At 42.4% G+C, this 26743-nt stretch overlaps 2 protein-coding genes and 1 non-coding gene across 5 annotated transcripts in view; 2 read left to right on the forward strand and 1 right to left on the reverse strand.

The window, feature by feature from the left end:
- Positions 1 to 7699: 7699 nt before the first annotated feature.
- LOC136396453 (U6 spliceosomal RNA) lies at positions 7700 to 7806 on the forward strand. The gene has a single exon (XR_010749740.1). It is a non-coding gene; the product is annotated as a U6 spliceosomal RNA (small nuclear RNA).
- Positions 7807 to 15439: 7633 nt separating this feature from the next.
- Positions 15440 to 25214, reverse strand: TUG1 (taurine up-regulated 1). Its single transcript, XM_066363755.1, has 5 exons — positions 24966 to 25214; positions 24656 to 24695; positions 22277 to 24587; positions 21882 to 22008; positions 15440 to 21196 (listed from the first exon to the last, which is right to left on the reverse strand). Exons 1-3 carry the CDS (start codon positions 25212 to 25214, stop codon positions 24130 to 24132), a joined length of 747 nt encoding a protein of 248 aa, XP_066219852.1. The 3' UTR covers positions 15440 to 21196; positions 21882 to 22008; positions 22277 to 24129.
- MORC2 (MORC family CW-type zinc finger 2) overlaps positions 24580 to 26743 on the forward strand; it is a 46657-nt gene continuing 44493 nt past the window's right edge. For all 3 annotated transcript variants that reach the window (XM_066370463.1, XM_066370465.1, XM_066370464.1), the window contains exon 1: positions 24580 to 26070. In XM_066370463.1, the coding sequence (XP_066226560.1) occupies positions 26003 to 26070 (68 nt within the window). In that variant the 5' untranslated portion in view covers positions 24580 to 26002. The remainder of the gene's footprint in view (positions 26071 to 26743) is intronic.

The raw sequence follows: 26743 nt of genomic DNA on the forward strand, positions 1-26743 counted from the left end.
AAGAAGATAAGGATAGGAGTGTTTTGGAGAGACCAGGTGAGAAAGTTAATCAACTATACAGATTTCTGTATGTGCCCTGACCAGGGATTGAACTGGCAACTGCTGCATGTCAGTATACCATTGTAACCAACCAAGCCATTGGGCCAGACTGAACCTCTTTTTTAGGCACCTAAGCATCGCAAGAAGCAATATACCTCTGCATACTACCTACGGGTAGATGCGGTCTTTGAATGGTTAAGAGAAAAGTTGATGATCTTATATGTTGGGAAGTTGGTGGAGATAGATTGGACACACCAGTTCTACTGGTGTTGACTGTCTCAAACAAAACTATGGGGTAGCTGTTTGTTTTTCATATCAGTGTTTCTCTTAATCACCATTTCCATTATGAGATGGGACAAGGGGGTGGAACTTAACACTGGTCTCCAAAGACCAGGGAACTGGATGGGGTGTCTAATGCCCAATATGAGGTTGAATATGTTGCTATTATAGTGCTTTGGGAAAAAAAATGTCCATAAATTCATTGATACTCCTGTCTTCAAGAGATAGAGCTTAATTTCCCTTTCCTAAATGCTGGGAACAAATTCTCTGCCCTCTGATACTTAAAATTGATTAGAAAATGTGGGCTGACATGTGGAGAAGGCAAGCTACAAAACAGTCCTTACAGAGCACAGAGTGTTCTCTGTAACTTTATCTAGCCTCTCTGCACAGAACCAAGTTGAGGAAGGCTGTTTGCCAAAGTGTTATCTGTGGTTATCTGAGGGAGTGGGATGATGATATTCCTGGTAACTGTTTAATTTTCTCTTTGGTATGCCTCCAAATTTTCTACAGTGGACATCTATTACTTTTCATAATTAAGAAATTAAAAACTTTTTTTTAAAAGCAGGAAGCTTGTTTGGCACATGCCCTTCATCATGCTCAGTAAGTACACAACTTTCTTTAGGTTGATGTAAAAAGAGGAACTATCCATGCAGTCTTGTTAGTGGAGCTTGTAGGGTTTTCTAATGGATTGGTTTTCCATTGTTATGTAACAAATGGCCACTGATTTAGTGGCTTAGAGCAGCACACATTCATTATCTCACAGTTTCTGTGGTTGGGAATTCAGACATGGTTGAGTCCTTTTCTCAGGGACACACAAAGCTACAGTGAAGGGGTTGGCCAGGCTGTGTTCTCATCTGGAAGCACAAATGGGGAATGGGGAAGAACCAGTTTCAAAGGTCAGTCAGGTTGTTGGCAGAATTCAGTTCCTTGTGGCTGTAGGACTGAGGGCTCCAGTTTCTTGCTGACCTTTGTTTAAAAGCCACCCTCAGCTCCTAGAGCCTTCCCATAGTTTCTTGTCATGTGGACATTCTCAACATGGCCATTTCAACAAACCATCAAGGAGAACCTCTAGAGCAGGTTTGTGAACAAGATGGAGTCTTACATAATTAATGTAATATGATATAATGACAGAGTGACATTCCGTCACCTTTGCTAGATGTTATTGGTTAGAAGCAAATCACACATCCCACCTCAGGACGATGTCCAACTCAAGGAGAACAGATTACACAAAGGTGTTGTTACGGACTCAGTGTTTGTGTCCCCCCCTGAATTCATGTTGAAGCCCGAACCTCTAGTGTGGCTGTATTTGGAGATGGGCCTCTATGAAAGTAATTAAGATTAAATCAAGCCATAAAGATAAAGTTCTGATTTGATAGGATTAGTGTCCTTATAAAGATCAGAGAGATCACTCTTTCCCTCCCCTCATATACATACTGAGGAAAGGCCATGTGAGGACAGAGCAAGAAGATAGCCATCTGCAAGCCAGGAAGAAAGTTCTCATTAGAAGCCAAATTGATTGATCATTTTGATCTCAGACTTCCAAACTTCAGAACTATGAGAGAATGAATTGGTGCTGTTTGAGCCATCCAGCCTTATTGTATTGTGTTATGGCATCTCAAGCTAAGACAGGTGTGAATGCCAGGAAGCACTGATCCTGGAAGGGACACCTCAGGTATCCATACTTAATATTGTGAGGTTGGCTGAAATTCTAAATAGAAATTCCACATAGAAATTCCAGAAGCTTCTAGGTAACATGTGGAATATTAAAAAATGCAGATCCTTCCAGAGAACTTCATTATGTCGACCAGTGTGGGGCCTGGGAAGTTTCAATGAGCTCTCCTGAGGTGATTCCAGTGATGGAATGGTGGCCTATATTTGAGGGTTCCAAATCCAAAAGCTTGAGGTCCTGGCTGGTTGGCTCAGTGGTAGAGTGTAGGCCCAGCATGTGGAAGTCCTGGGTTTGAATTCCGGTCAGAGCACACAGGAGAAGTGCCCATCTGCTTCTCCACCCCTCCCTCTCTCCTTCCTCTCTGTCTCTCTCTTCCCCTCCCGCAGCCAGGGCTCCAATGAAGCAAAGTTGGTTCCATGGCCTCCACCTCAGGCTCTAGAATGGCCTCCGTTGCAACAGAGCAACACCCCACATGGGCAGAGCATCGCCCCCTGGTGGGCATGTCAGGTGGATCCCAGTCGGGCGCATGTGGGAGTCTGTCTGACTTCCTCTCCGCTTCTAACTTTGGAAAAATACAACAACAAAAAAAATCCAACAGCTTGAAATTCCATCCACTTCCTAGCTACAAGACCTTAGAGTACTGACTCTCCCTTCCAGTCAAAGTTTCATCTTATATAACATGGTAAATTATTTAAAGAAAATAATAAAAGAAAAAAAAAAACCACTGGTGTAAGTGGCTCCTCTTCCCATCTCAGCCCCAGTAAGAGGAGGCTGAAACTGCTGCTTCATATCCCCATCCCCATGCTGTTAGTGTTTGGTGTTTCAAGGCCATGGAAAGATTTGAAATCAGAAAGAGACTGGGGGATGTTTAGACATGGAGGTGACCTGGGTCTTGCTTGTCCTGAAGGATCCTTTGGGAGATGCTGAAATGTACCACTGGGGGCTGGAGAAAGTGAGGGTCCAGTTGTAGATATGAGGTCAGATAAGATATGAGGTAAGGGCCAGTGTCCTTGGACACCAGTAGAAAATGTAGTCCTTGGCTATAGTGTCCACAAGCAGGTGGAGCAGCCTTCATGACCATCTTGGGGGGGGTGCCTCACTTTTGTGACATCACAAAGAGTCAATAGCTGGGGGAAGGCTGTGTTTGGGCAGTTGACTCAGGGAAGTATCAAATGACCTATAAAGTACAGGATACTTAGGGCTGTGGAATAACCTTTGACACCAGAAACATGTCAAATGATGTATGTAAATTGCAGAGCACAGTGCCTGACACACACTGTTAGATCAGTGATAGTCAACCTGGTCTCTACCACCCACTAGTGGGCGTTCCAGCTTTCATGGTGGGCAGTAGCGGAGCAACCAAAGTATAAACAAAAAGATAGATTTAACTATAGTAAGTTGTTTTATAAAGATTTATTTTGCCAAACTTAGCGAAAATCCAACATAAAGTACTTGGTAAGTAATTATCTATTATTATATGCTTTAACTTGCTGTAACTCTGCTTTATAAATTTTATAAAGTAAAGTTACTTCCCTACTTTATAAATCACCATTACTGTGGAACCGGTGGGTGGTTAGAAAATTTTACTACTAACAGAGATACAAAAGTGGGCGGTAGGTATAAAAAGGTTGACTACCCCTGTGTTAGATAAACAAAGGCTATTATCCTATTATATCCAAATCTGCTGGTTTGAATGCATATAACGCTTCTGTTCTTATTTATCCACCATGATGGGTCCCATTGTTTTTCAGGCTTAAAGAGATCTGTGGTTTAGAGGATGGGGCTTTGGTGAGAAACCTGGATAGACCACCTACAAGCTGTGAGACCTGGTTTTCCTCTTCTATAATGACTGGGGTGTTATGTGTATTAACTGAATTAATAAAGGCAGAAGGCCTAGCTCCATTCCCAGCCCTAGTAAGTGACAGTTATTACCACTTACTATACTGATGCCAAATGTTGGCCAAACTGGGAGACTGGGTGTCATGGACATGTTTTAGTCTGTTAATCAAAGGGTATTTTAGTGAAATATACCACCAGGGCCAGGTTCCTGGGCATGAGATCTGTGCAGTCACACAGGAACCCCTACTTAGAAGGGCCACATGATCAGGAGATGTGTTGTCATCTTGAAAGTCTTAGTAACTTTTGAACAAAACCCCTGCATTTTCATTTTTCATTGAACTATACAAATTATGTAACTGATTCTGTAATACCATATCTTGACTATTCCTAGTAGTAATCTACACATCGTTTCCAAATTTCTTATAGCCCTTTATTTTATACAAGTCTAGATATATCTTCAATGCCTTCCTCCATATGAAATTTCACAAGACAGGGAAAGGAAAAGGTGGACACTATGGATTAGAAAAAGGAGAAAGAGTCAGAGCTGGAGAGAGTATGAGTATTCCCTCCATATAGACCTGGTACCCCTATGCATAGAAATGTAAAAGAAATTAGTTTCCTCTAAGGTCCATGTGTGAGGCACATGGAAACTTGACTCAAGTTTCTTAGCAGAAGAAAGACCAGGAAATGAGCGAAGCAAGGAAGGAGAGAACAACAAGCAGGCTTTCCTTCTTCTTCTTAGGCTGTTAGGTCCAAGGATAAGTACAGAAAGTGAAGCCAAGAGTATCAAGTTAACATAAAACTGGTCCACATAGGCAAGGCCAGGCTCTGGGGGCCAGAATGCTATTAGAACAGGGATCTTTGCCTTAAAAGAGGAAACTGGGAGAGGTATCCAGGCAAAGAGCCATAAGCACAGCCTAAGCTCCTGTTCCCTTTTTGGGTGCCCCAGACACAAGGAAACAGCAATCTATTTGGCGAAGTGCTAAGAACAACTTGGTATCAATTTGCTTTTCGGCCGAAACAAGGGTGCCTGTTATAGACTTGAGGTTTCTTGAAACTTTTCCACATTCACTTTTGAATACTACAGATTTTCCCATCATTAGAGATAGTGAAACATCTGAAAGTGGTGGTGGGGGCCTGCATTGGGCCAGGAAGTGATGGGAAGAAGCCCTGTGACTACTCATTTCCTCTGTCCGACCCTTGAGGAGGTCTGATCCTCTTTTCCTCAGGCAGGTCCTACCTCTGGGGCCGGCTTCCTGAGCTGTTTGTTCCCTCTTAGCCTTAGTGGTGACAGGTGTGTGTGTGTAGCCCTGGACTCTGATTTGATGCTTGTTTTATCATATACTCTCCATAACTTGTGGAACTTTAATAATTACACCAAAAAATGAATATTGTAAAATACAGAAGAATATACTTTATTATAATTGTGCGGGTCAGAAAAGAACCAGATTTTTTTTTTTTTTTTTTTGGTATTTTTCTGAAGCTGTAAATGGGGAGAGACAGTCAGACAGACTCCCGCATGCGCCCGACCGGGATCCACCCGGCACGCCCACCAGGGGGCGACGCTCTGCCCACCAGGGGGCGATGCTCTGCCCCTCCAGGGCGTCGCTCTGCCGCGACCAGAGCCACTCTAGCGCCTGGGGCAGAGGCCAAGGAGCCATCCCCAGCGCCCGGGCCATCTTTGCTCCAATGGAGCCTCGCTGCGGGAGGGGAAGAGAGAGACAGAGAGGAAGGAGAGGGGGAGGGGTGGAGAGGCAGATGGGCGCCTCTCCTGTGTGCCCTGGCCGGGAATCGAACCCGGGACCTCTGCACGCCAGGCCAACGCTCAACCACTGAGCCAACCGGCCAGGGCCCAGATTTCTTTTTTAATGTTAATACATATGCACTACAAGTGATGTGTTCTAAAGATGGATGTAAGTTAAATGCCATTTTCAAGATTGTTGTCATTGTCTTTTGAGCACGTCAGCAAATCTTTGTGACCCACGTGAAATCTGGGCTTGTTGGTCTTCCTGCCTACCCACCCTGACCCCATTCTATCCCCACCCCAACTCAAAAGGCTTTGAAACCCTGATCTGTATAAGTCTTCGAGAATCCTGGACCACTTAAAACAGTATTTGCACTTGAATACTTTCTCTGGGCAAACTCTTTTGTCTTCAATTTTAAACAGTCCTAAACATCTTCTGAACTGACAAATCAGAACTCCTGTCCAAAGAGGCCATTGAACCTTTTTCTATTCTGCTGTTATTGCTTCAGGAGAATGACAAGAATGAGTCCAGGGATCCCTAGGTGCTACTTGATGAAATAAGGCTTTGGCTTATTTCCCTGTCTCAATGACTAGGTCTGATTTCAGCTACTCTCCCTAAACCTTGAAGGCCAGGCAGTTCAAGATAAGCAACATGGGATAAAGCCATAAGGTCTTCTGGGATATTCAGAATTATATGAACAGAAAAAAAATCTTTTGTTCTTGTTGGTGTGAAGGACTAGGATTTTTAACTCTGACTTAAACCTGTACTTTTTAAAACAAAGAGCTGTTGGGTGTGCTGGGCCTCAATTCCACACAGTGAAGTAGTGAGCCTGACTTCTATCTGGAGCATGTCCAGGCTCCCAGACTGGCTGCCTGCTTTGATACAGATGAGGAAGAACATATTTCTATTGGGAATTGGACCTCCTTAACCCAGGCCTCTTACCACATTTGCTAACAGGCCAATTAGCACAGGTAGCATCCAAACACTTCAGCCCAGGAGATCAACAATATGACATGTTCCAATGCCACCAGCACTCCTGAGAGTGATTGGGGCAAATAAGAAATTGATTTTCCTCATAAACAAGATGAAGTATGATAGAGTATGTGTGTCTTGACTCTGGCTAATTGAGGTTAAAAAGATGGTAAGAGAATGGCTGGCTGAGCCTAGAGGCTTCCAGGGTACTGTCACCTTAATAACATCATTACTAATAACAACTGCCATTTACTGAGGGCTTACTAAGTGCCAGGCACAGTGCTCAGAACTGTGTTCATCATTTCTCCTATTCCTCACAGTATTTGAAGTAGGAACTGTTGCTACTCTGTTTTTTATGAATTAAGAAATAAGCTCTAGAGGTTAAATGCTTGCCAGCATACTCAGCTTTGCCAATGCAGAAATTTCCATGGCTCAGTCTACTGGAGTTAACAGGTTCTAAGTTTCTGCCTCTTAAAAATAATGTCATATTTCACTATATGTCAGGTCCTGGTAATAAGTTGACATGAAGTCAGGACTCTATCCATTTCATGAAAAGAGAAGAGAGCTCAAACTGAATAAGCAAATAAATCTTTATTGGCTTGTAAAAAAATGTCCAGGGTTAGTTTAGCTTCAGGCATGGTTGGATCCAGGGAACAATATGTTTTAAGGATTTTCTTTTTCAGTCCTTGTGTAAGTTCCATTCTCAGAAAGGCAGTCTTGTGGTAGTGAGATGGTTGCCAGCAGTGCCAGGCTTATAATCTTACAGTTCTAAAGTCAGTGGATTAAATACAAAAGGAAATACCTTTCTTAGTTGTACCAGAAGTTGCTCATGCCCCACTAGCTAAAATTGTTTATCTGCAGTGAAGGCTGAGAAATGTAATATTTATTTTGGGAATAACAAATAAAGGGAGAGAACCCATTTTTGTCAGAATGTGGCATCCTAATGGACAGCTGTTTCTTTGATTTAGAGAGTGGCTAGCTAAAAATTGAGGACCAGTCACCTGGAAATCAATCACCTTCAAAAGGCAACCTTAAATATATGACATAATTATTAGTATGTGTCACCCTCCTTTTTTGATCATCAGTCTTCTATTAGCATATTCTAATTCAAAAATGTCCAGTTGCAATTAAATTACCTCTTAAAAATATTTTATGAGTGCTCGCTTTGCAAGCACATATACTAAAATTGGAACAATACAGAGAAGATTAGCATGGCCCCTGCGCAAGGATGACACGCAAATTTGTGAAGCGTTCCATAAAAAAATTAAAAAAAATTAAAAATTTTATGAGTAAGCTCTTAAAAAGGGGGGGGGGGCATGTGCCCAAACTCCATATAAGTCATAATAGTCTGTTGTGTCCTTCCAACTTTCTTTCATGATCATTTGGCCACATCTTTAGGTTTTATTTTCACAAAAATGGGTTCTCATGATGTACATTACTTTGTAACTTTCTGTTTTTGCTTAAATACATCATAGACATGCCACAGGTTAAGAGCTAGAGATCTGATGCATTTTTTTTTTTTTTTTCATTTTTCTGAAGCTGGAAACGGGGAGAGACAGTCAGACAGACTCCCGCATGCGCCCGACCGGGATCCACCCGGCACGCCCACCATGGGGCGATGCTCTGCCCATCCTGGGCGTCGCCATATTGCGACCAGAGCCACTCTAGCGCCTGGGGCAGAGGCCACAGAGCCATCCCCAGCGCCCGGGCCATCTTTGCTCCAATGGAGCCTTGGCTGCGGGAGGGGAAGAGAGAGACAGAGAGGAAAGTGCGGCAGAGGGGTGGAGAAGCAAATGGGCGCTTCTCCTGTGTGCCCTGGCCGGGAATCGAACCCGGGTCCTCCGCACGCTAGGCCGACGCTCTACCGCTGAGCCAACCGGCCAGGGCGATCTGATGCATTTTTACAGCTGTATAATACTCTAGAGCAGGGGTCCCCAAACTACGGCCCGCGGGCCACATGCGGCTCCCTGAGGCCATTTACCGGCCCCCGCCGCACTTCCGGAAGGGGTACCTCTTTCATTGGTGGTCAGTGAGAGACGCAAAGCATGGCATTGCTCACATACAGTACTACTTCCAGTGACGTGGGATGCACGCTTCACGGCTCCGGAAGCACGTGACATCACTTGTTACATCTAGCAGTGACAAATATGGAACCGGACATTGACCATCTCATTAGCCAAAAGCAGGCCCATAGTTCCCATTGAAATACTGGTCAGTTTATTGATTTAAATTTACTTGTTCTTTACTTTAAATATTGTATTTGTTCCTGTTTTGTTTTTTTACTTTAAAATAAGATATGTGCAGTGTGCATAGGGATTTGTTCATAGTTTTTTTTATAGTCTGGCCCTCCAATGGTCTGAGGGACAGTGAACTGGCCCCCTGTGTAAAAAGTTTGGGGACCCCTGCTCTAGAGTACAGATGTTCTGTAATTCATTCAACCATTCCCTTTTGATGGACTGTCAAGTGATTTCCATTTTACTACTACTACAACCATGCTGCAGCAAACTTCTTATACTGATGTCCTTATATCTCAGTGTTTTAAGTGACACAGACTGCTGGGTTAAAAAGTGCATTTAAAAATTTTAATTGATATGGCCAGATGACTTTTCAAAAAGATTGGAACAATCCACATTGCCACCAACAATGTACAAAAGTTTTCATTTACCCTAATTCTTGCCAGCACTGGAGGTCATTCCTTTTTAAAATTTTGCCACTGGCCATGTGTACACCCAATCCTCTTTCATATGTTTATCAAAATGCAGAATAGCATAATGGTTCAGACTCTGGAGTCAGGCCATCTGAGTTTGAGTCATAACTCAAGATGTGTGACCACCTTTTATATGACTTACTTTATTTCTCCAAGCCCTTTTCCTTAGCTGTAAAGCAGCGATATTACCTTTCTTATAGGGAAAGTTATGAGGATTAAATAATACTTATAAAGTGCCTGAAATAATGTCTGGTATGTAGCAAACAAGTAAATGATTAGTGGCTAGCACTGGTGATCTTTTCAATTTCTTCTGAGTTATGTCTCTTATTAGATTGTTATGTAGTGATCAATTTGTAGAAACTCTTTGTATATTAGGGACATTAATCCTCTGTCACTTAATTTCTACAGCCTGTCAATTATCTTTTATAGAACCAAGACAGTGTTTTCCCAAAATTTATTTATGTTATCAAATGTGTCTATTATTTCCTTTAGGTCTTGTAGTTTCCTGTTTAGCTTAAGATCTCCCATCAGTTGTAAAAATAGTCTGCTAAAAATTCTTCTTCCAATATTTCATTTTAATTTGTAGTCCTTCTGGTATTTATTTATTTATTTATTTTTGTATTTTTCTGAAGCTGGAAACGGGGAAAGACAGTCAGACAGATTCCCGCATGCGCCGGACCGGGATCCACCCGGCACGCCCACCAGGGGCGAAGCTCTGCCCACCAGGGGGCAATGCTCTGCCCCTCCGGGCGTTGCTCTGCTGCGACCAGAGCCACTCTAGCGCCTGGGGCAGAGGCCAAGGAGCCATCCCCAGCGCCCGGGCCATCTTTGCTCCAATGGAGCCTTGGCTGCGGGAGGGGAAGAGAGAGACAGAGAGGAAGGAGGGGGGGTGGAGAAGCAAATGGGCGCTTCTCCTATGTGCCCTGGCCGGCAATTGAACCCGGGTTGTCCCCCCCACACACACACACGCCAGGCCGACGCTCTACCGCTGAGCCAACTGGCCAGGGCCTATTTTTTTTGTGTGTTGTGAGGTAGAGATCTGGTTGCTTTCTGGGCATCTTACTATAGCTTTATTTATATAGTAGTTATATATATCAGATTTAATTTAGAAACTTCATGGAAAGGGGAATTTGGAAGAAAATAAATTACAGTATTCATAGTAATAAGTAGTAATTGGGTAGTTCTAAATATCAATGGGTTTTGATTTTATTTTTTATTGATTTTAGAGAGAGGAAAAAAGGGAGGGAGATCAATTTGTTTTACTTATTTATGCATTCACTTATTGATTCCTGTATGTGTCCTAACTGGGGATTGAATCTGCAACCTTGGCATATTGCGTTGACGCTCTAACCAACTGAACTACTTGCTCAGGGCCTGAAGATGGTTTTGAGATATATCTACATGATAAACTAAGAGAATTTAATGATTGATAGGAATTTCCAGGGTGTGAAAGAAGATAGGGAAATGTCAAGAATAATGACCATGTCTGGTTTGAGAAACAGTAAAGGATGCTGCCATTAATAAAAAAAGATGGAACACTCTCCTGACCAGGTGGTGGCACAGTGTATAGAGCATCAGCCTGGGATGCTGAGGAGCCAGGTTTGAATCTCTGAGGTTGCTAGCTTGAGTGCAGGCTCGTCCGGCTTGAGTGTGGACTCACCAGCTTGAGAGTGGGGTCGCTGGCTTGAGTGTGGGATCATAGACATGACCCAATGGTCACTGGCTTGAGCCCAAACATCGCTGGCTTGAGCAAGGTGTCTCTGGCTTGGCTGTAAACCCCCCCCCCCCAATCAAGGCACATATGAGAAAGCAATGAACTAAAGTGCAGCAACAAAGAATTGATGCTTCTCATCTCTCTCCTTTCCTGTCTGTCTCCCTCCCTCTCGCTTTAAAAAAAGGGGAACACTAAAGAGCCGATTTTGAGGGGAAAATGATGGGGTCAGTGTGGGGTATCTCTGTGTTAATCAAGCAGGTGGAATATCCAGATGCAGGTGGATATTCACACTCAGATATGAAGCTCTGAAAACATCTGGGCTGAAAATAGGAATCATCTATTCCTATTATTCTATAACCTAAATAGGAGGTTATCAACATACAGCTGGAAATGAAAGCCATTGGAATGAAATCTTTGAGTCTATGGGGCAAGGCCTAAGATATAGGAGGAACATGGGTTTCTCTGTAAGTAACAAAAACCAACCATGGCTACAGGATCTCTGCATATGGTTGTATGGAGATACCTTGTGAAATCTGTAGCAGCCTGTCCAGCCAATGTAATTTATTGGAAGGATATGAGGCAGTTCACAAAAGTTAAAGAAGCTTAACCAGAAACCTGGGGAACTAAGGAAATCTCAGTAACAGGAACTCATATGCCTCCTTACATACTATCTTCTGGTAGCATGAGAGAGGGGTAGCTTCCCAAAGGAAAGGTATGCAGTTATACTCAAAGGAAGCAGGGAAAGACACTTGGTATGCAAATATGGCTGTCCACTAGGTTCTATCTCTTGGCTACTCCAGATATGCATTCTTCATCATGAACCATTTTATAAATGCTTCCATTTAACATACTGTAAAAAATGGATTCATCTTTTCCCCAAGGGAGATAATCTAAGGCAGCGGTTCGCAACCTGTGGGTCGCGACCCTGGCGGGGGTCGAACAACCAAAACACGGGTCACCTAAAGCCTTCGGAAAATACATATTTTATTTAAAAATGTATTGTATAATAAATATGTATTTTCCGATGGCTTTAGGCGACCCCTGTGTTCATGCTTGCATTTCAGGCAAGTGTGAGGGGCAAAGTACTGAAAAGGAGAAAGAGGAAAGGTGGATAAAAAGACATGGCAAACTAAGAGATATAGGTAAGGCTATATAGATCTTATTCCTTCAGTAAGTCACAGGGCTGTAGTTGGTACTTATTTCTTCTTTCAATATAATCTCTCTATATTTTTTTCAGCTGTTTTTTGTTTTTGACAGGAAGACCCAAACTTTCATTCCTAAAATACACAAAGGTTGAAAATTTCCAAGTCTTTTGAATTCTCCTAGATATCAGAGCTCTGCAAGACTGTTTTCTGATTAATGCCTTAACTCTCACAAAGGAGATCTTAATAAAGCTGCAAATTCAGTCAGCATTGTGATTTTGCAATTTGTGGAATCAATCTCCAAGTTGTAGTTTTTGAATTAAGCACAGATATTTGTTCATCTTAGACACAGAAAGGCCCTGGCTTTTATTCTATGCCTACAGGTAAATTTCTGGGTTTGAGTTTGTCTTATCTAATGTCATCCAAGTAACCATTATAACTCAATGATTGTCTTGGCCTTCCTTATCCACTTCCAATTGTCCTATTGTCAACAGCTACCTAGTCAAATTTTGCCTGCAATAGGTATATGATTCCAAATGATGGAAAAGCATCTTGTTTTGCCACTATAAATTGCTCATCACCTCTCTCTCCATCCAGGGACATAAATCAAGTGTTAACTGGCTTTCAGTCTCAGTATAATAATCAATTCCAGATCCTCCATGTTCCTGAGGGTCTGAAACCTACTATTGAACTATCAAGTCTCATTTGGTTGCCAGCAATTGAAACCCTCTTTGGCTTACAAATAAAAGAGAAACATATAAAGAGAACATATGATAGTCTACCAGGGGTCTCCAAACTTTTTACACAGGGGGCCAATTCACTGTCCCTCAGACCATTGGAGGGCTGCCAAATACAGTGGTCCTCTCACTGACCACCAGTGAAAGAGGTGCCCCTTCCAGAAGAGCAGTGGGGGCTGGATAAATGGCCTCAGGGGGCTGCAGTTTGGGGACACCTGAAAGAAAACTGGATAACTAGGCCTTGACAACAGGAACCAGGGCATATGTGATATGTGGGGACATCCTTGCACCAACTTTTACATGCTTTCCTTGGGAACACTGCCATCAGAGTGACTTAGGTCCTGTAATTTTGTCACCTTTTAAGACTCAAAGTAAGTCGGAGGGAAATTTTGATTGGACAAGCTTGGAGCACAACATCAAACCTCAGTCAAGGCTATAAGGCCAGAATACTGTAAATTAGTTCAACTAACACCCCAGAATGGGTAGTGGTCCAAAGGAGAAATGGAGATCTACACTAAAGGAAAGGGAAAATGATTTAAGGGAGGCCAAAAATCAATGGATGTATACTATACTAATATTTAAACAACAGGGAGAAAAATCTCTAGGCACAAAAGAGCCAGAAAGGCAGGAAGGCTGTGGGAAAAGTCTTTGCATTTAAAGGATGTTAAGATGCTGGTGGGAGTTATCTGTGCTACTAAAAGTTTAGATGTTTATGTAATGAACTTAGCATTAAAAAGGTTATTAATGACCTTGACTGTAGTGAGAATACCCAGAATGTCAAAAAAATGGGAGTTTTCCTTCCTCTACCTAATGTGAAAACTGCAATAAAGGTCTTAATAGACTAGTATCAGTTGAGAATTAAATAACCTTGTTTTTTTTTTTTAATGACACACACACACACACACACACACACACAGAGGGACGGATAGGGACAGATAGGAAGGGAGATGAGAAGCACCAATTCTTCATTGAGGCTCTTTTGTCTCCTTAGTTGTTCACTGATTGCTTTCTCATATGTGCCTTGACCCGGGGGCTACAGCAGAGCAAATGACCCCTTGTTCAAGCTAGTGACCTTTGGGCTCAAGACAGCAACCATGGTGTCACATCTACGATCCCACACTCAAGCCAGCAACTCCGTGGGCTCTATTGGTGAGCCCACGCTCAAGCTGGCGACCTTGGGTTTCAAACCTGAGTCCTCTGTCCCAGTCCGACGTTCTATCTACTGTGCCACCAACTGGTCAGGCTTAAATAATCTTTTAAACTGAAGTTCTGACATTCTGAGAATACTTGGACATTTAAAGAGATGTGTTTGAAAAGTTAAGGAACAATTACTGAGCTCAGTTTCTCAAACAAGGTGCAGTGATCTGTCAGTTTGAATAATATAGATGATGAATATGTTTATTCAAATAATCACTAAGACTAAGGCAGGTATTTTAAATTATTTGATGAAACAGGCTCAGTGTTGAGTAACTTGCCAATGTCAAATAGTAAGCACTAGACCTAATTTTTTTTTTTTTTTTGTATTTTTCTGAAGCTGGAAATGGGGAGGCAGTCAGACAGACTCCCGCATGCGCCCGACCGGGATCCACCCGGCACGCCCACCAGGGGGCGATGCTCTGCCCATCCGGGGCATTGCTCTGTTGCGACCAGAGCCACTCTAGCACCTGAGGCAGAGGCCATAGAGCCATCCCCAGCGCCCGGGCCATCTTTGCTCCCATGGAGCCTTGGCTGCGGGAGGGGAAGAAAGAGACAGAGAGGAAGGAGAGGGGGAAGGGTAGAGAAGCAGATGGGCGCTTCTCCTGTGTGCCCTGGCTGGAAATCGAACCCGGGACTTCCGCACGCCAGGCCGATGCTCTACCACTGAGCCAACCAGCCAGGGCAACTAGACCTAATTTTAAAAATTCTTTTTTTTTGAATATTCATTTTACTGATTTTAGGAGGGGAAAGGACAGAGGGAAAGAGAGACAGGAGTATCAATCTGTTTCTGTAAGTGCCCTGACTGGGGATCAAACCAGCAACCTCTGCTCTTCTGGATGATGCTCTAACCAGCTGAGCTAGCTATCTAGCCAGGGCAAAAAAATCTTTAATTTTAAATAAAGTTTACAAGTAATGTGAGTAGTGAAAAATACTCAAATACAGAAATGTATCAAGTTCCAAGTTTCATGTAAGCTAAACTGTTCCAAGAAAGCTATTAATAGATTTTTCTATATATTATAAACATGTTTTAAATTTTCACACTACATTTTCCTATCAATGGTTTGTTTCACTTAATATAATGGCCATTTTTTTCCTGTGTTCACACACAGTAAGTGTACTTTACTCATTCTGACATGTAAATTTTCTTAAAATGGTTAAACCATATTATCTAATCAATCCCTTACTGATAAACATTTAGGTTTTCTTGTATGCTTTTCTACCATGTAATGAATTTTTATGTTTGTCTTAAATAATGTCAGTTCCTTTCTCACCCTTTCAATTTGGAAAATAATTTCATTGTGGCCATGACCTGGTTTAATAAATATTTGGATGTCAAGTTTTGGTATTGGCTGATAGTATATTAGGACTCAATTTCAAGCAAAAGAAACCCAACTCAAAGTAACTTAAACAAAAGGGTATTTATTGGTTCACAAAACTGAAAAATCCAGAGGATATACTAGCTTCAGGCACAGGTGGATCCAGGAGCACAAACTGTCATCAGGACTCAAGTCTCTCCATCATTTGGCTCTGCTTTCCTCTGCACTGGCTTCACTCACTGGCACATTTGATATTGTGGACCCTGCTGTTTTGAGCTTTTCCATCCTACAAAGCTAAGCAACCTCAGAAAATAGTGTTTCTGAGTTTCTCCTCTTCCACAGTTCAGTAAAACTCCTAGGATTGAATATCACTGGATCAACTTGAATCACATGACCATTCCTGCATCAATCATGATGATCAAGGAGATGAACTCTGCTGATTGATCAGGTCTGAATTATACATCCACACATGAACCTTAAGGTTAGGTCATACTGTCTGAACTACATGGACTGAAAATAGGGAGATGTGGTTCCAAGAAACATCAAGTTGTTACAAAGAGATAGAATGAATACTGGTCAATTAAAAATAACTGCTATCAGTGATAAGACCAGATATCGAACAAGTTTAACTTCTGCTCATAAAGTTGAATGGTAACAGCTGGCATTGTCACTTTCTTGATAATAAAAGTGTTCTGAAAAAAACATCATGAGGAGTATGTCCTCAAAAGAAGCTTATAATCCATTTGAATGGAATAGTCATGTCCTTAGTAACATACTCTGGATGATACAATAGAGCTTCAAAATAAGTATTGAGTCCGAGAGCCCAACTATCTATGGACTCAGTGCAAGACAACTAGCCTCCCAATGGCAAGTAAAGTAAATCTTAAGTTTGTGAAAACTTGTGTTCAAGTCTTTTGCCAAGTTGAACATTTCTCATTTCTGTACTGGTGAATCAGTTGCACCTCTGTATTACTGCAGAAGAGAGAAACTGACAGTGTAGTCCTACTGGAGTCCTTCAGATCTGGTTGAAGGGGTCCCAGGTGCTGAAAAATGATAAAAAATATATATATATAGGCTTAAAAAAAAAAAAGGCTGGTGCTGGCCAGAGTACATAGCATGGTCCTTCCTGTTGAGAACATTAAGTCCTGGTGAGGTGAGGTGCAGGTTGCTTGGGTTCAAAACTCCTTGGTGGAATTGGGTAGAAGATAGACTGACATCAGTTGTAGTCATCTCGTGGACAGTAAGGCTGATTGTAGAAACATGTCAAAAAGAGGCAGGCAAGCACTGAGTCAGGTAAATAGGTTAAGTAGGGTACCTTCAGTAGGGCCAGCCATACCAATAACCAGAATGATATAGAACATGCAGTTTAATATTGAAGCTCTATAAATTAGTTTTTACCCTGAGTACTCCAGGGTTAATCCATAGTGTTTACTCGGGATTCAATTTTCTGATCTTAAATAGCCAGCCAGGTACAGCAGCTTTCATTTTCCTGCTCATTTGCCCCAAAATTTTCAGCTCAGAAGGCTATATTCTCAATCCAGAATTGAGGTTCTGTTTAGGTGTCTATGCTATATCTGGGAGTGATAGGGTTCATTAAGATTGGCCCTCCTTTCTTTGGTAATCAAGTCTGCATCTTCTGGGAATCAAAAAGAAGTCAAGGCCTCAAAATGGTGGAATGGTGCTGCTGGACTTAGATTCTGAGATCTGAGGCATGGAGATAGTAATAAGATCCTAGGTTTGAATTTTAGGCTTTTTACTTTTTCAACCATCAGTTCTTATATATACAGTGTTCATCAGACTCGTGAAAGATGATCATCCGCACCTGAAGCCCCTCATTTTGAATGAGTCTGACAGGATTGAAGGGAATGACTGGCAGTGTAGATCAATGTATTTTCCTGAACAGGAAAAAGAAAAGTCTAGCTGGTATTTTGAAGGTAGCAGAAAACTTGAGTTTGTAGACAATTTTTCCTTTACAAATAATAGTTCTGTATACAAGCAGGATAGTTATTTTACTTTTGTTGACAGTGAGCAGTCTAGAGTAACCAGACTGAGGCCTCATTTGATGACTTACTGACCAAGCCGTGTTTTCATAGTCTAGTGGATAAGAGATATAAAGAAACCATTCCCAGTATTTAACCAGTGCATTCATTAGAGTAGTTGAGGACAGCTGGCCCTTAAGTCAACTGTGAAGTAAATGAGATTTTCTCATGACATAAATCAAAGTCTACTTGTTCACCATGATGTAGACCAGAAGTTCATAAACTGAATCCTTCCTGCAGAAACAGGTAAGCTGTCTCAATGCCTGAGAGTATCTCATGGCAAGGAATGAAGTCAGCCACTCTGAATCAGTGTAAAACAATAGTATTGAGACAGATAAAATCCCACGAACATATCCACAAGGACAAGGTACTGTGGTCTTATGATTAGGAAAAAGCAGCAGGAAGCTTGAGTCTACTGACAAAATCCTTAGCTGCAGGTTTTGTAGATTTTTTTCAAGTCAGTCTACATTTCCAGCAAAAAAAAAAAAGTATATGATACACAATTTGAGGTTCCCAGCAAGTAAGCTATCATGGCCTGGTCAAAAGGCCTACCTCAAAATATTCCCAATACCTACAGCTGATGGTACCAGACATGGGAAAGATCCATCTTAAAAGAGAAATGCTCACTGGCTAGAAGAAAATGTTCCAAACAGCCACATTTAAATCACATACATGAGAAAAGATGTTCAAAGATTGTCTCCTATGGATCAGGTCTTACATGTAGTTAGAGCTGAGCATTCATAATTTTAGAGCAGAATATGCCAGGCAGATATGCCAATGATGGAGGAAATATTTTAGCTTTTGAAAGGTTATTAGCTAATTTATCCTGGAAACAGCAGTTAAAGTTAGTAAAAACCAAGCTGCAGTATAACTGCCAATGGTTGAGTCATACCGACTTTCGGTTTGAGAATGAGTGATAAAACCAGGTACTCTTTTAGTTAAAGTTGCCAGTATTTGAATGCTGCTTTCAGTGTTAATGGCCAACCCTTGCACATGAAGTAGAGTACCATGGCTGATGATGGGAGGTCCAATGTACAAGTTGGTCTACTATGGCCTCAATGAGGCATCAGCTTCAATACCTGGCAATTCAGGTATCCAAGAAGGATCAAGACTTCAAATTCACATATTTCAAGTACCACTAGAGCATCTGGTGTTTGTGAAAGAAGCTGGGTAAGGGGGTTTGTCAGTGTAGAGTACCCAGGAATCCCTGGAAGTTCATCTGGGGGCAGAAGGCTGTTATTTTAGGTCCATTTGATACCAATTTTGGCCCATATAACTACTCAGGGGGCAAATACACCCATCTTCTTGCACTTTTCTGAGTTTTCCCATAGTTATTATTCCTAAGAATGTTCAGTAACAACTGAACATGGAATGTGTTGGATAGGTACAGATCAGAATACCATTTAGGTTGAACATATTGTTGTCTAGGGCAGTGTTTTTCAAAATGTGTTCTGAGGAATTCTAGATGTTGGGAAGAAGTCTCCTTAGGTGTCACCATGGTGGTAAAGGAAGACGCTTGTGGCAGGTTTCAGGCCCCCCACTCCTGCTTCATCCAGAGCAGCTTCACTTTTACTTTGGGCTTCCACATAGTTTTCATTCAAAGGGCTTCATGGCCACAAAGCCTTTGGAAAACCAATGATCTAAGAGTAAGTTGTTCACAAAATGCTGAAATACAAAAAATAGGTCACAGAAACCAGAAACTGTGTGAGCCTTTGGTAAGCCAAAGTGCTTTCCTAGTCTTCCCCTAAGGTGGGCCACATTATATAGAATTACAAAATTAACATTCAAGTCTGCTATAAATTCTCATTGCCTGAAATTCGGCTTGTGACTATCAAAGAACAGGTAGGTTTTAAGTGACAATAGCACTGGGTTTTTTGATGACTTCCCTTCAAACACTGATAAAATCTCAGTGGGCCACAACTTTAAAATTCTAACAAATTATTTCCTTCTCACCCCTCTTCCCTGTTTTCTCCATCCTCTTCCTTTCTTCCCTTCCCAATTTTCACACCCACCTGAGATGCAATGCACTTGAACTAGGTTTACAGCACAATTCTAGGGACAGAGAAATATATTGCTAAATGTCACAGAATCCATCCAAATTTAGATGAACTGTTTCCCCCATTCCCTTCCTCTGCATTCCCACAAATCTTCACAATGTTCTTTTTACAGAAAATCAAGGTAATGGTCAAGATGAAGGACTGTTGGCATTCAAGAAGCACTGGCAATGCCACTCTAAAGCAGTTGCCTCATTCCATTAAAAATGCTGCAACAACAACATTCTATGCTTGGTTAAACTTAGAACATAACAGGTTAAACAGCTAAAGGACAGTCTTTTTGCTGCAAGCCTTCTGATATCCTTTAATAGACTATACTGCATTATCAATCAGGGAGGGGACACATTTTACAGTATTTTTACCACCGTACTGGACTACAAAAACTCTACATGAAATATATATTATGTATATGTCATATATATAAATACACATACATGAACAGTACTGCTCTAAATGGATGGCTCATTTTGTATAAATATTAGTTTGGGGATAAAGAACTATAGATAAGATCTTAGGTGTCCTAGAATGTAAAACTTAAAAACAAAAAAACAAGGGCATGATATAAACAGGAATCCCCAATCAATTAGGTCATCTTTGGAAAGACCATGAAGATAGATAAAAGATCTAAAAGTAGCTTCATGTTTCATGTTGGGTAGTAGTGTTTTAAGATAAACAGGCATCTTGTTGACTGAGCAATCTACTGCCATAGAGACAGTCTGCTCCTAAACCTTAGGGGTAATTCCATGGAATTCTGGTCTAGGTACAGACATCAAAATATTACATTTACAACATCCTTGTTGAGGGCACTAGATCAGAAAGTTGGAAAACTTTTCTGGGGTTCCCAACCTGAAGTTATCTTAACACTGCAGTTAAAGTAGGGTCTAATTAATTCCAAGGAAAGAACTGGACTGGGAGTCAGAAGGCCTGGCCTCTACCACTTGGTAGCTGTGCCGCCTTGGGTAACCTTTCAAATCCCATTTTCATTTTCAAAAAGGGATTATAAATTATTGTGTGATTTTGATAATTGATATTAATGCATGTAAAAGTGCTTTGAAACTGTAAAGTGCGATATAAACATGAGGGAATACCATATAGGTTCTACCTGGATGTCTCAAGAAGCCTTTTCTGGAATCTGTTTGAAGCTTTGAGATGTTGTTAGGTAAAGGATTCCTTTGTAAAATTTCTTACATTTGTATGAAAGTTCTGGTTCCTGAGTAATCCCAAAGAAGATGCTATGAGAACTTCACTGTGCCTGTTTTAATCCCAACTGGTCAGAATATCTTTCTCATTCAGTAGGATACTACAGACTTGAGGTGGAAAAAGAGTAGTATTCAGTGACCTGGGTGGGATCCTCAACACTTCATAAACTTCAAACATTTGAGATTGTGGGATGTGGTCCAATGTCATTTTCAAGAAGTTGCCATTCTTCAGACACTGTTGGTAACAAAAAATCCCCTGGTCCAAATTTATTGTTTCTGAAGGCTGTAAATGAAGAAATAAAATACACACTCATGGAACAAACTGGGCCTCTGTTGTGATTAAATAGCTTCAGCTATTTAGCTTGACGAGTGTGACTTCACATAAAAGGTGGTGCTCAATCTGGGTACACTGGACAGGAGTGGAGGTGAAGGCCACATCATGATGGTTGAATGTCCCTCGGGTCACAGTGGTCTGCTGGAATAGTGTCTTCTTCAGTAGTAAGATGACAGAATCATCATGGGCAAAATCCAGGTATCAATTCTGTAGGCTGATGAAACAGCACAAGGAAGATGGTCAGAAGGTCCAAGGACTAAACAGGTAACAAATACATGAAGTTACAAACACAGGACTCTAATGCTGGGGTGGGTTTGCTTGTCAGCACATCAGTTGCCTGATGGGGACTAATTCTTCATAAGCCCTATGATTAACAATCAGTGATAATAAGAACATAAAGAGCTCTCTGGCAAAGACTGTTTCTTGACTCTTTGAGAATAAACTGTCTCATACTTTTGTGGGAGTAATTTGATTGCATTCAGGTGGTTGGGCAGTGGTTGGTGGGAAGAAAGAAGGGCTCCATAGAAGGAACACACAAAAAAATGAATTTAAGTTTGCAAACCAACACCAAGGACAAGGCGATATGCCCTTCTTCCTTTTCCAATGCCTTTCTTAAACTGTCTTATGAAAAAAAAGCTGTCCTTAAGTTTCATTCTAACAAGATTCCACCTTCAGTGGGAGAGAATAAGATATGTAGGGAATAAAGCTGTGGTTCACACACCCTTCTCTATGCAACATATCAATTTCTCTTTGGTTTGAGGGCTCCCGAAATCTTTTTAAATTTAGAATTAAAAAATAATAAAAACACAAAACAAAGGAAGCAACATGGCACATACCTAGTGATTTCCCCCCAAACAAGAGTAACCATGTTATCAATTAATGATTAAGCAACCACTTACTGAATGCTTATTCTGAGATAGCCTGCTCTCTAAATTCCTCCTTTCTATTAAATGCTTCATCATATGCGGTAGTATGTGTGGGCAAAGATTCGTAAGACAAGACCCTTTTTTCCAAGGGGTTTGATATCTGCAAGAAAACAAACAAAAAAAACACATGCAAATGTCTACTTTATAGGGTATCATATACAAAGGTATACAACAAAATCTTAAAAGGATTATTTCTGGTTAAAGTTAAGAGACCTAATGGAGAAGAGAGCATCTGAGGTGGAAAAGGAGAAAATGGCAGCATTTTGGCAGGTGAAGAACCATAGGAAGACATTTTAGGATACAGAAAGAGAGTACAAACAAAAGTGCAGACGGTAACAAATTAAGACATTTTGGAAAATGGCAAGTACCGTAATTCACTTTGGATGTAGTGTTACTAGAGTTTGTACTGATGGTCTGGCAAAAACTCAGGTCTTCAAATTCCCAGTAACAGCAATGGTGGGTAGCATTGCTTTCTTAGTTGTCTCTCTTCTGAAAGCGAGGTCAATAGTCTCAAAATTCAAAATAAAAATATTCAGCTCCAGAGTTCCTGTCACATCCCCAAAAGTCCTCCAGGTCTCAGGTCTTCCAAATCTGGAGTCCATGCCGTGGCAACACTATCTGCTCCAGCTAGTGCAGAATTGTAGTGAAACCCCTTCAACCTCCTATCCTGGACATCTCATGTTATGTCACAGAATTTCAAGCTTTGAGTTCCAGTTGTCTTTTTTTCCCTCTTTTCTGGGGAGAAAAGCTTCTTATCACCAGTCTTAAGATTCTTTTGCAGTACATCCAGATTTTACTACAAAAGACCTAAAAAACCAACACATTTTTCTCCAAAACATTTCTCTGGAAGTGAGATCATTTGTCTCTGCCCTTTAGGTAAAGGGAACAGTCAATTGATATTTTTCAGACATTTGTATGTAATAGTAGATCTGGGTAACACCTGACCGGACAAAATACACTTAAACGTGTGTGTTCATTTGCTTAGAGCCGTACCACTCCACAAAACAAAAATGTTTGAAATCCAACTGTTCAAACATTTACATAAGTGTTTGCTGGGTAACAGCCTGAAATTAGACAAGAGCAGCTAACAATGAACATCGAAGCAAAAAATTGGCATTTTGGCCACCTTAGTAACACACTTGCAAGCAAACAGAATACAAAGCAGTTCAGGAAAAAGTTAAGCTTTGAAACACTTCCAAACCTACTGAGGTTCGGCAGAGATTCTAACAAAACTTTTCAGAGAATGTTAACCTTCATTTAATAAATCCCCCAACATGTCCAGGAATTCCATGCCTGGTTCAGTCTTTTCCAGTGAGCCAGCTTGCTAAAAATCCACCTGCACCGTTAATTAGCTAGACTTGACAGCACCATTTAAAAATAAGCCTGCTCACTACCAACCACATCAACTACGGATATAAAATTGGAGCAAGTATAACAGATGGCAAACATGGTCATGGAAAACGGTCAACGAAAAAGCCAATTAGGTAGTCAGGCGCCAGTATAAGCAGCAACAAACAAGGAACTAATGGCCATAGGCTTCTTGATACTAGAGGACATAACCACTCCTAGTTTTAGCTGCTTTATATTGGGTGCCACTGTACCATATGCATTAGCCACCCTTTAGGTACCCCATAGGGAAAGGAAAGGACTCAGAAAAGAAGTCAAGCAGTGGAGTGTTGTTATCCCGAATATCCATTATGCACAGAAAAGCTCACATATCCCAGGGATTCAAACAGGGGCTTAAAATTGGTTGTGAAGGATCCCAAATTACATCTAGGCCTCAGTTTCCTCCCTATGGCATAAAGAAATTGTGGTTCTTAACTCTTTCGGGGTTAACTCATCTCCCTTTGAAAATCTGTTGGCGATGGATCCTCATTCCCACTAATTTCTGCATACAATTTCAAGGAGTTTGGGGATCTCCAACTCCAATCCAAGGTTCCCAGGTTCAAAATCCATGGACTGGGCAATTACTTCACTACAACTCAAAAAATTTACAAACAGTAATTACCACTTACGTACACTGATGCTTTAGTTTACAAACTGCTTTTAATCACACAAACATCGATAGGTCGAGGAGGAAACTGAGGCGCAGACAGATTACAGAGTGACTTGCCCAATGTCACTCGGCCAACTGGTGGCTAGGCCCGGAAGCAAACCCAGCTCTTCCGACTCCGGAGCTTGTCTCCCACCCCGGAGCTGCCGCCAGGGCTCCCACCTCTCACTAAGGCGGCATGAGGAGGAACAGGCAAAGTAGAAAGCCAACCACCAACCATCCCCCAGCACCTTCCTGTCCCTCCAACTGGGTCCTTGCAGACCCCGAAGGGTGGCGCCAGGCCTCCAGGCCGGCCCCGGCCACCCCCGCTTCCCCGGCCGCGCCAAATCCCGCCGCCGCCGCCTCCCCAGCAGCGGGGCGGGGCAGCTGCCCGCCACCGCCGACCACCCGGACGACTCCTCGTCGAATCGCAAACGCATAGGCCGCCGCCCGAGTTCTGCGTACGAGAAGAAAGACTCGGCGCGAGCGCCAACGGCCACCGGGCGCGCGCCGCGGCGGCCGGGCCTGCGCCCCAAGAGCTGGATGCCAGAGCAGGAGAAAGAGCCGCCAACCGATCGCTCGATCGACCGCGCGCCCGCTCCTTCGCCCTACCAGACCGGGGAGGGGGGGAGGGCGCGCCAGGGCTTCTTCGAGTTAGGGGCCTGACTCCCCGGCGACGAGACAAAATGGCTCCTCCGGTCCGCGCCGCAGCTACCGTCCCGGCTGCGTCGCTCGGCCCGCCCCCGGTACTGTTTCTTTAAATGGCGGAGAGGGTCAAGAAAGCAGGAAGAGAGGCGCTCTCTCTCACGTGACAGGGGCGGGCCGGCTAACAAGATCCGGTCACGTGGGGGCACACTGCTCACAAATCAGGAGGCGTCGTTTTAGGGCGGGGGCGGGAAGAGCTGCGGCTCTATGATTGGGTGAGTGCGCCGCGAAGGCCTCGGGGGTTTGGGGCGTCGGGGAGTGCGCGAGGCAGCCGCGTTCTTGTGCGCTAGCGGAGACAAAGCGGTGGCTGTGGTGGTTACGGCAGCAGTTGCGGAGCAGCCCAGAAGCTGAATTCCGTGGTGCTGAGTGCTGTCATCGTCATATTCAGCGCTGCGCACAGGCAGCTCGTGTCGCGGCGGCAGCGGCGGAGGAGGAGGAGGAGGAGGAAGCGGCGGCGGCAGCACATGGTTCCAAGAGCGCGCTGCGGTTGTTGAGTTCCAATTCCGTGGGGAGGGACAAAGGCAGCCGCGAGCGCTGGGCAACGCCTGGTCGAGTGCTGCGCTCGCCATTGCCCTCAGTTTGGGCTTTGAAAACTAGTCCTAACTCCTCGCCTTGAGGGGAGGCCCAGGAAGGGCCTGAGAAGCTGAGGCCGCTGTCTGAGGAGTGTGGGGGAGGGGCGCGGCCCGCTGGAGTTGATTTGGGCTGGTTAACTGAGGCGTTTCAATAGGTCATTGTAGGTAATTTGATCCACTACCCTGGGGAGATTGGGGCGGGGCTCCGAAGACTCGAATTCGCCATCAGTGGCTAAGAGGTCTTTCAATTGGGAGTGAAGCCGGAACTATCGTCGACAGCATGGTCGCCAGTCTGGGGTCTGTTTAAGGACCCTGGGATCATTGGCGGCAAAGACATGGACGATTGTCCATTTTTATAACAGAGGTTGGTAAGTTTTCTGATTGGTAAAGTTCCTAGAAGAACAAAAAAGGGCTCGAAGAAAATGAAGATTGAGCAGTAATAAAATCGCCAACTCCGGTACCATCTACTTCAAGATCATAGACATTTCAACTCTGAACTATCGCAACTGAACGCTTAAAGCTCCTTACGACTACATATTTGTGAATATTTCTATTCAAAATATTACATCATAGCCTTTGAGAAGATTAAAAGAATACTTAAAGGAGAAATCATTTGCGGTTTTAGATATCTCTGAATATATTTTGGATAGGTTGTCGAGAACTTTTGTTTAACTGTAAGGAGCACAGACTTACCAAATCTTTCTGGAAGGAATCCTGGAAAATCTGTTCCACTATAAGGTCGCATTTCCCAGTTAGTGGTTAAACGACTGGGCCTCACTGCACTCATGGCTTTCACAAATTACAGCAGTTTGAATCGAGCTCAGCTAACATTTGAATATCTGCACACAAATTCGTAAGTACTCTGTAGGTGCCGCTGTAGTCACTGATAACTCATTTCTTGATATTAATATGGAAATCTTTTTCCCAGAAAATTTTGATTTCTCACTTCTGGGAATGTATCGCTGGATGAGCCTTGAGCTCTTTATTGGAAGAACTGAGATCAGTGAAATATTTCTTACTAGTCCAGAAGAATATGACCATTTATTGGATCAAAATTTATTTGATCAAATGCAAACTAGTTATTTGAAGTCACTATAATGAGTTGTTTCTCAACTGTTTAACAGGAATCCAACAAGTACTGTTTTTGGATCACCAGAAGTCGGACCATTCAATATTCTCTTTAGTGTCAACAGCCAAAATAGTTGCGTTATAGCACTTTTTTTTTCTTTCTTTCTAACAAGGAAAAAAAAAAAAATAGAATGAAGACATTTAAATGACAACTTTTGAGAAGAAAAAAATTTTTTTTTTCAACAAACAGTTGCTTTATATTCCTGGGAAGTTTATCCCGACATCCAAAATAGTTTTCATATGCAGGAAATGCATATCAAGTAAGCATATGAATAAACAGGAAATGGCAACTTGCTTAAATCTATGATTTAAATAGCCATTCCTCAAAATGTGTGCAAATCTCAGGACACATACCATCTTCATGATTCTTGGGTTCATGAAGAGATTACTATCACTCT

The sequence above is a fragment of the Saccopteryx leptura genome, chromosome 2 (assembly GCF_036850995.1).
Source record: "Saccopteryx leptura isolate mSacLep1 chromosome 2, mSacLep1_pri_phased_curated, whole genome shotgun sequence".
Classification (NCBI taxonomy): Eukaryota; Metazoa; Chordata; class Mammalia; order Chiroptera; family Emballonuridae; genus Saccopteryx; species Saccopteryx leptura.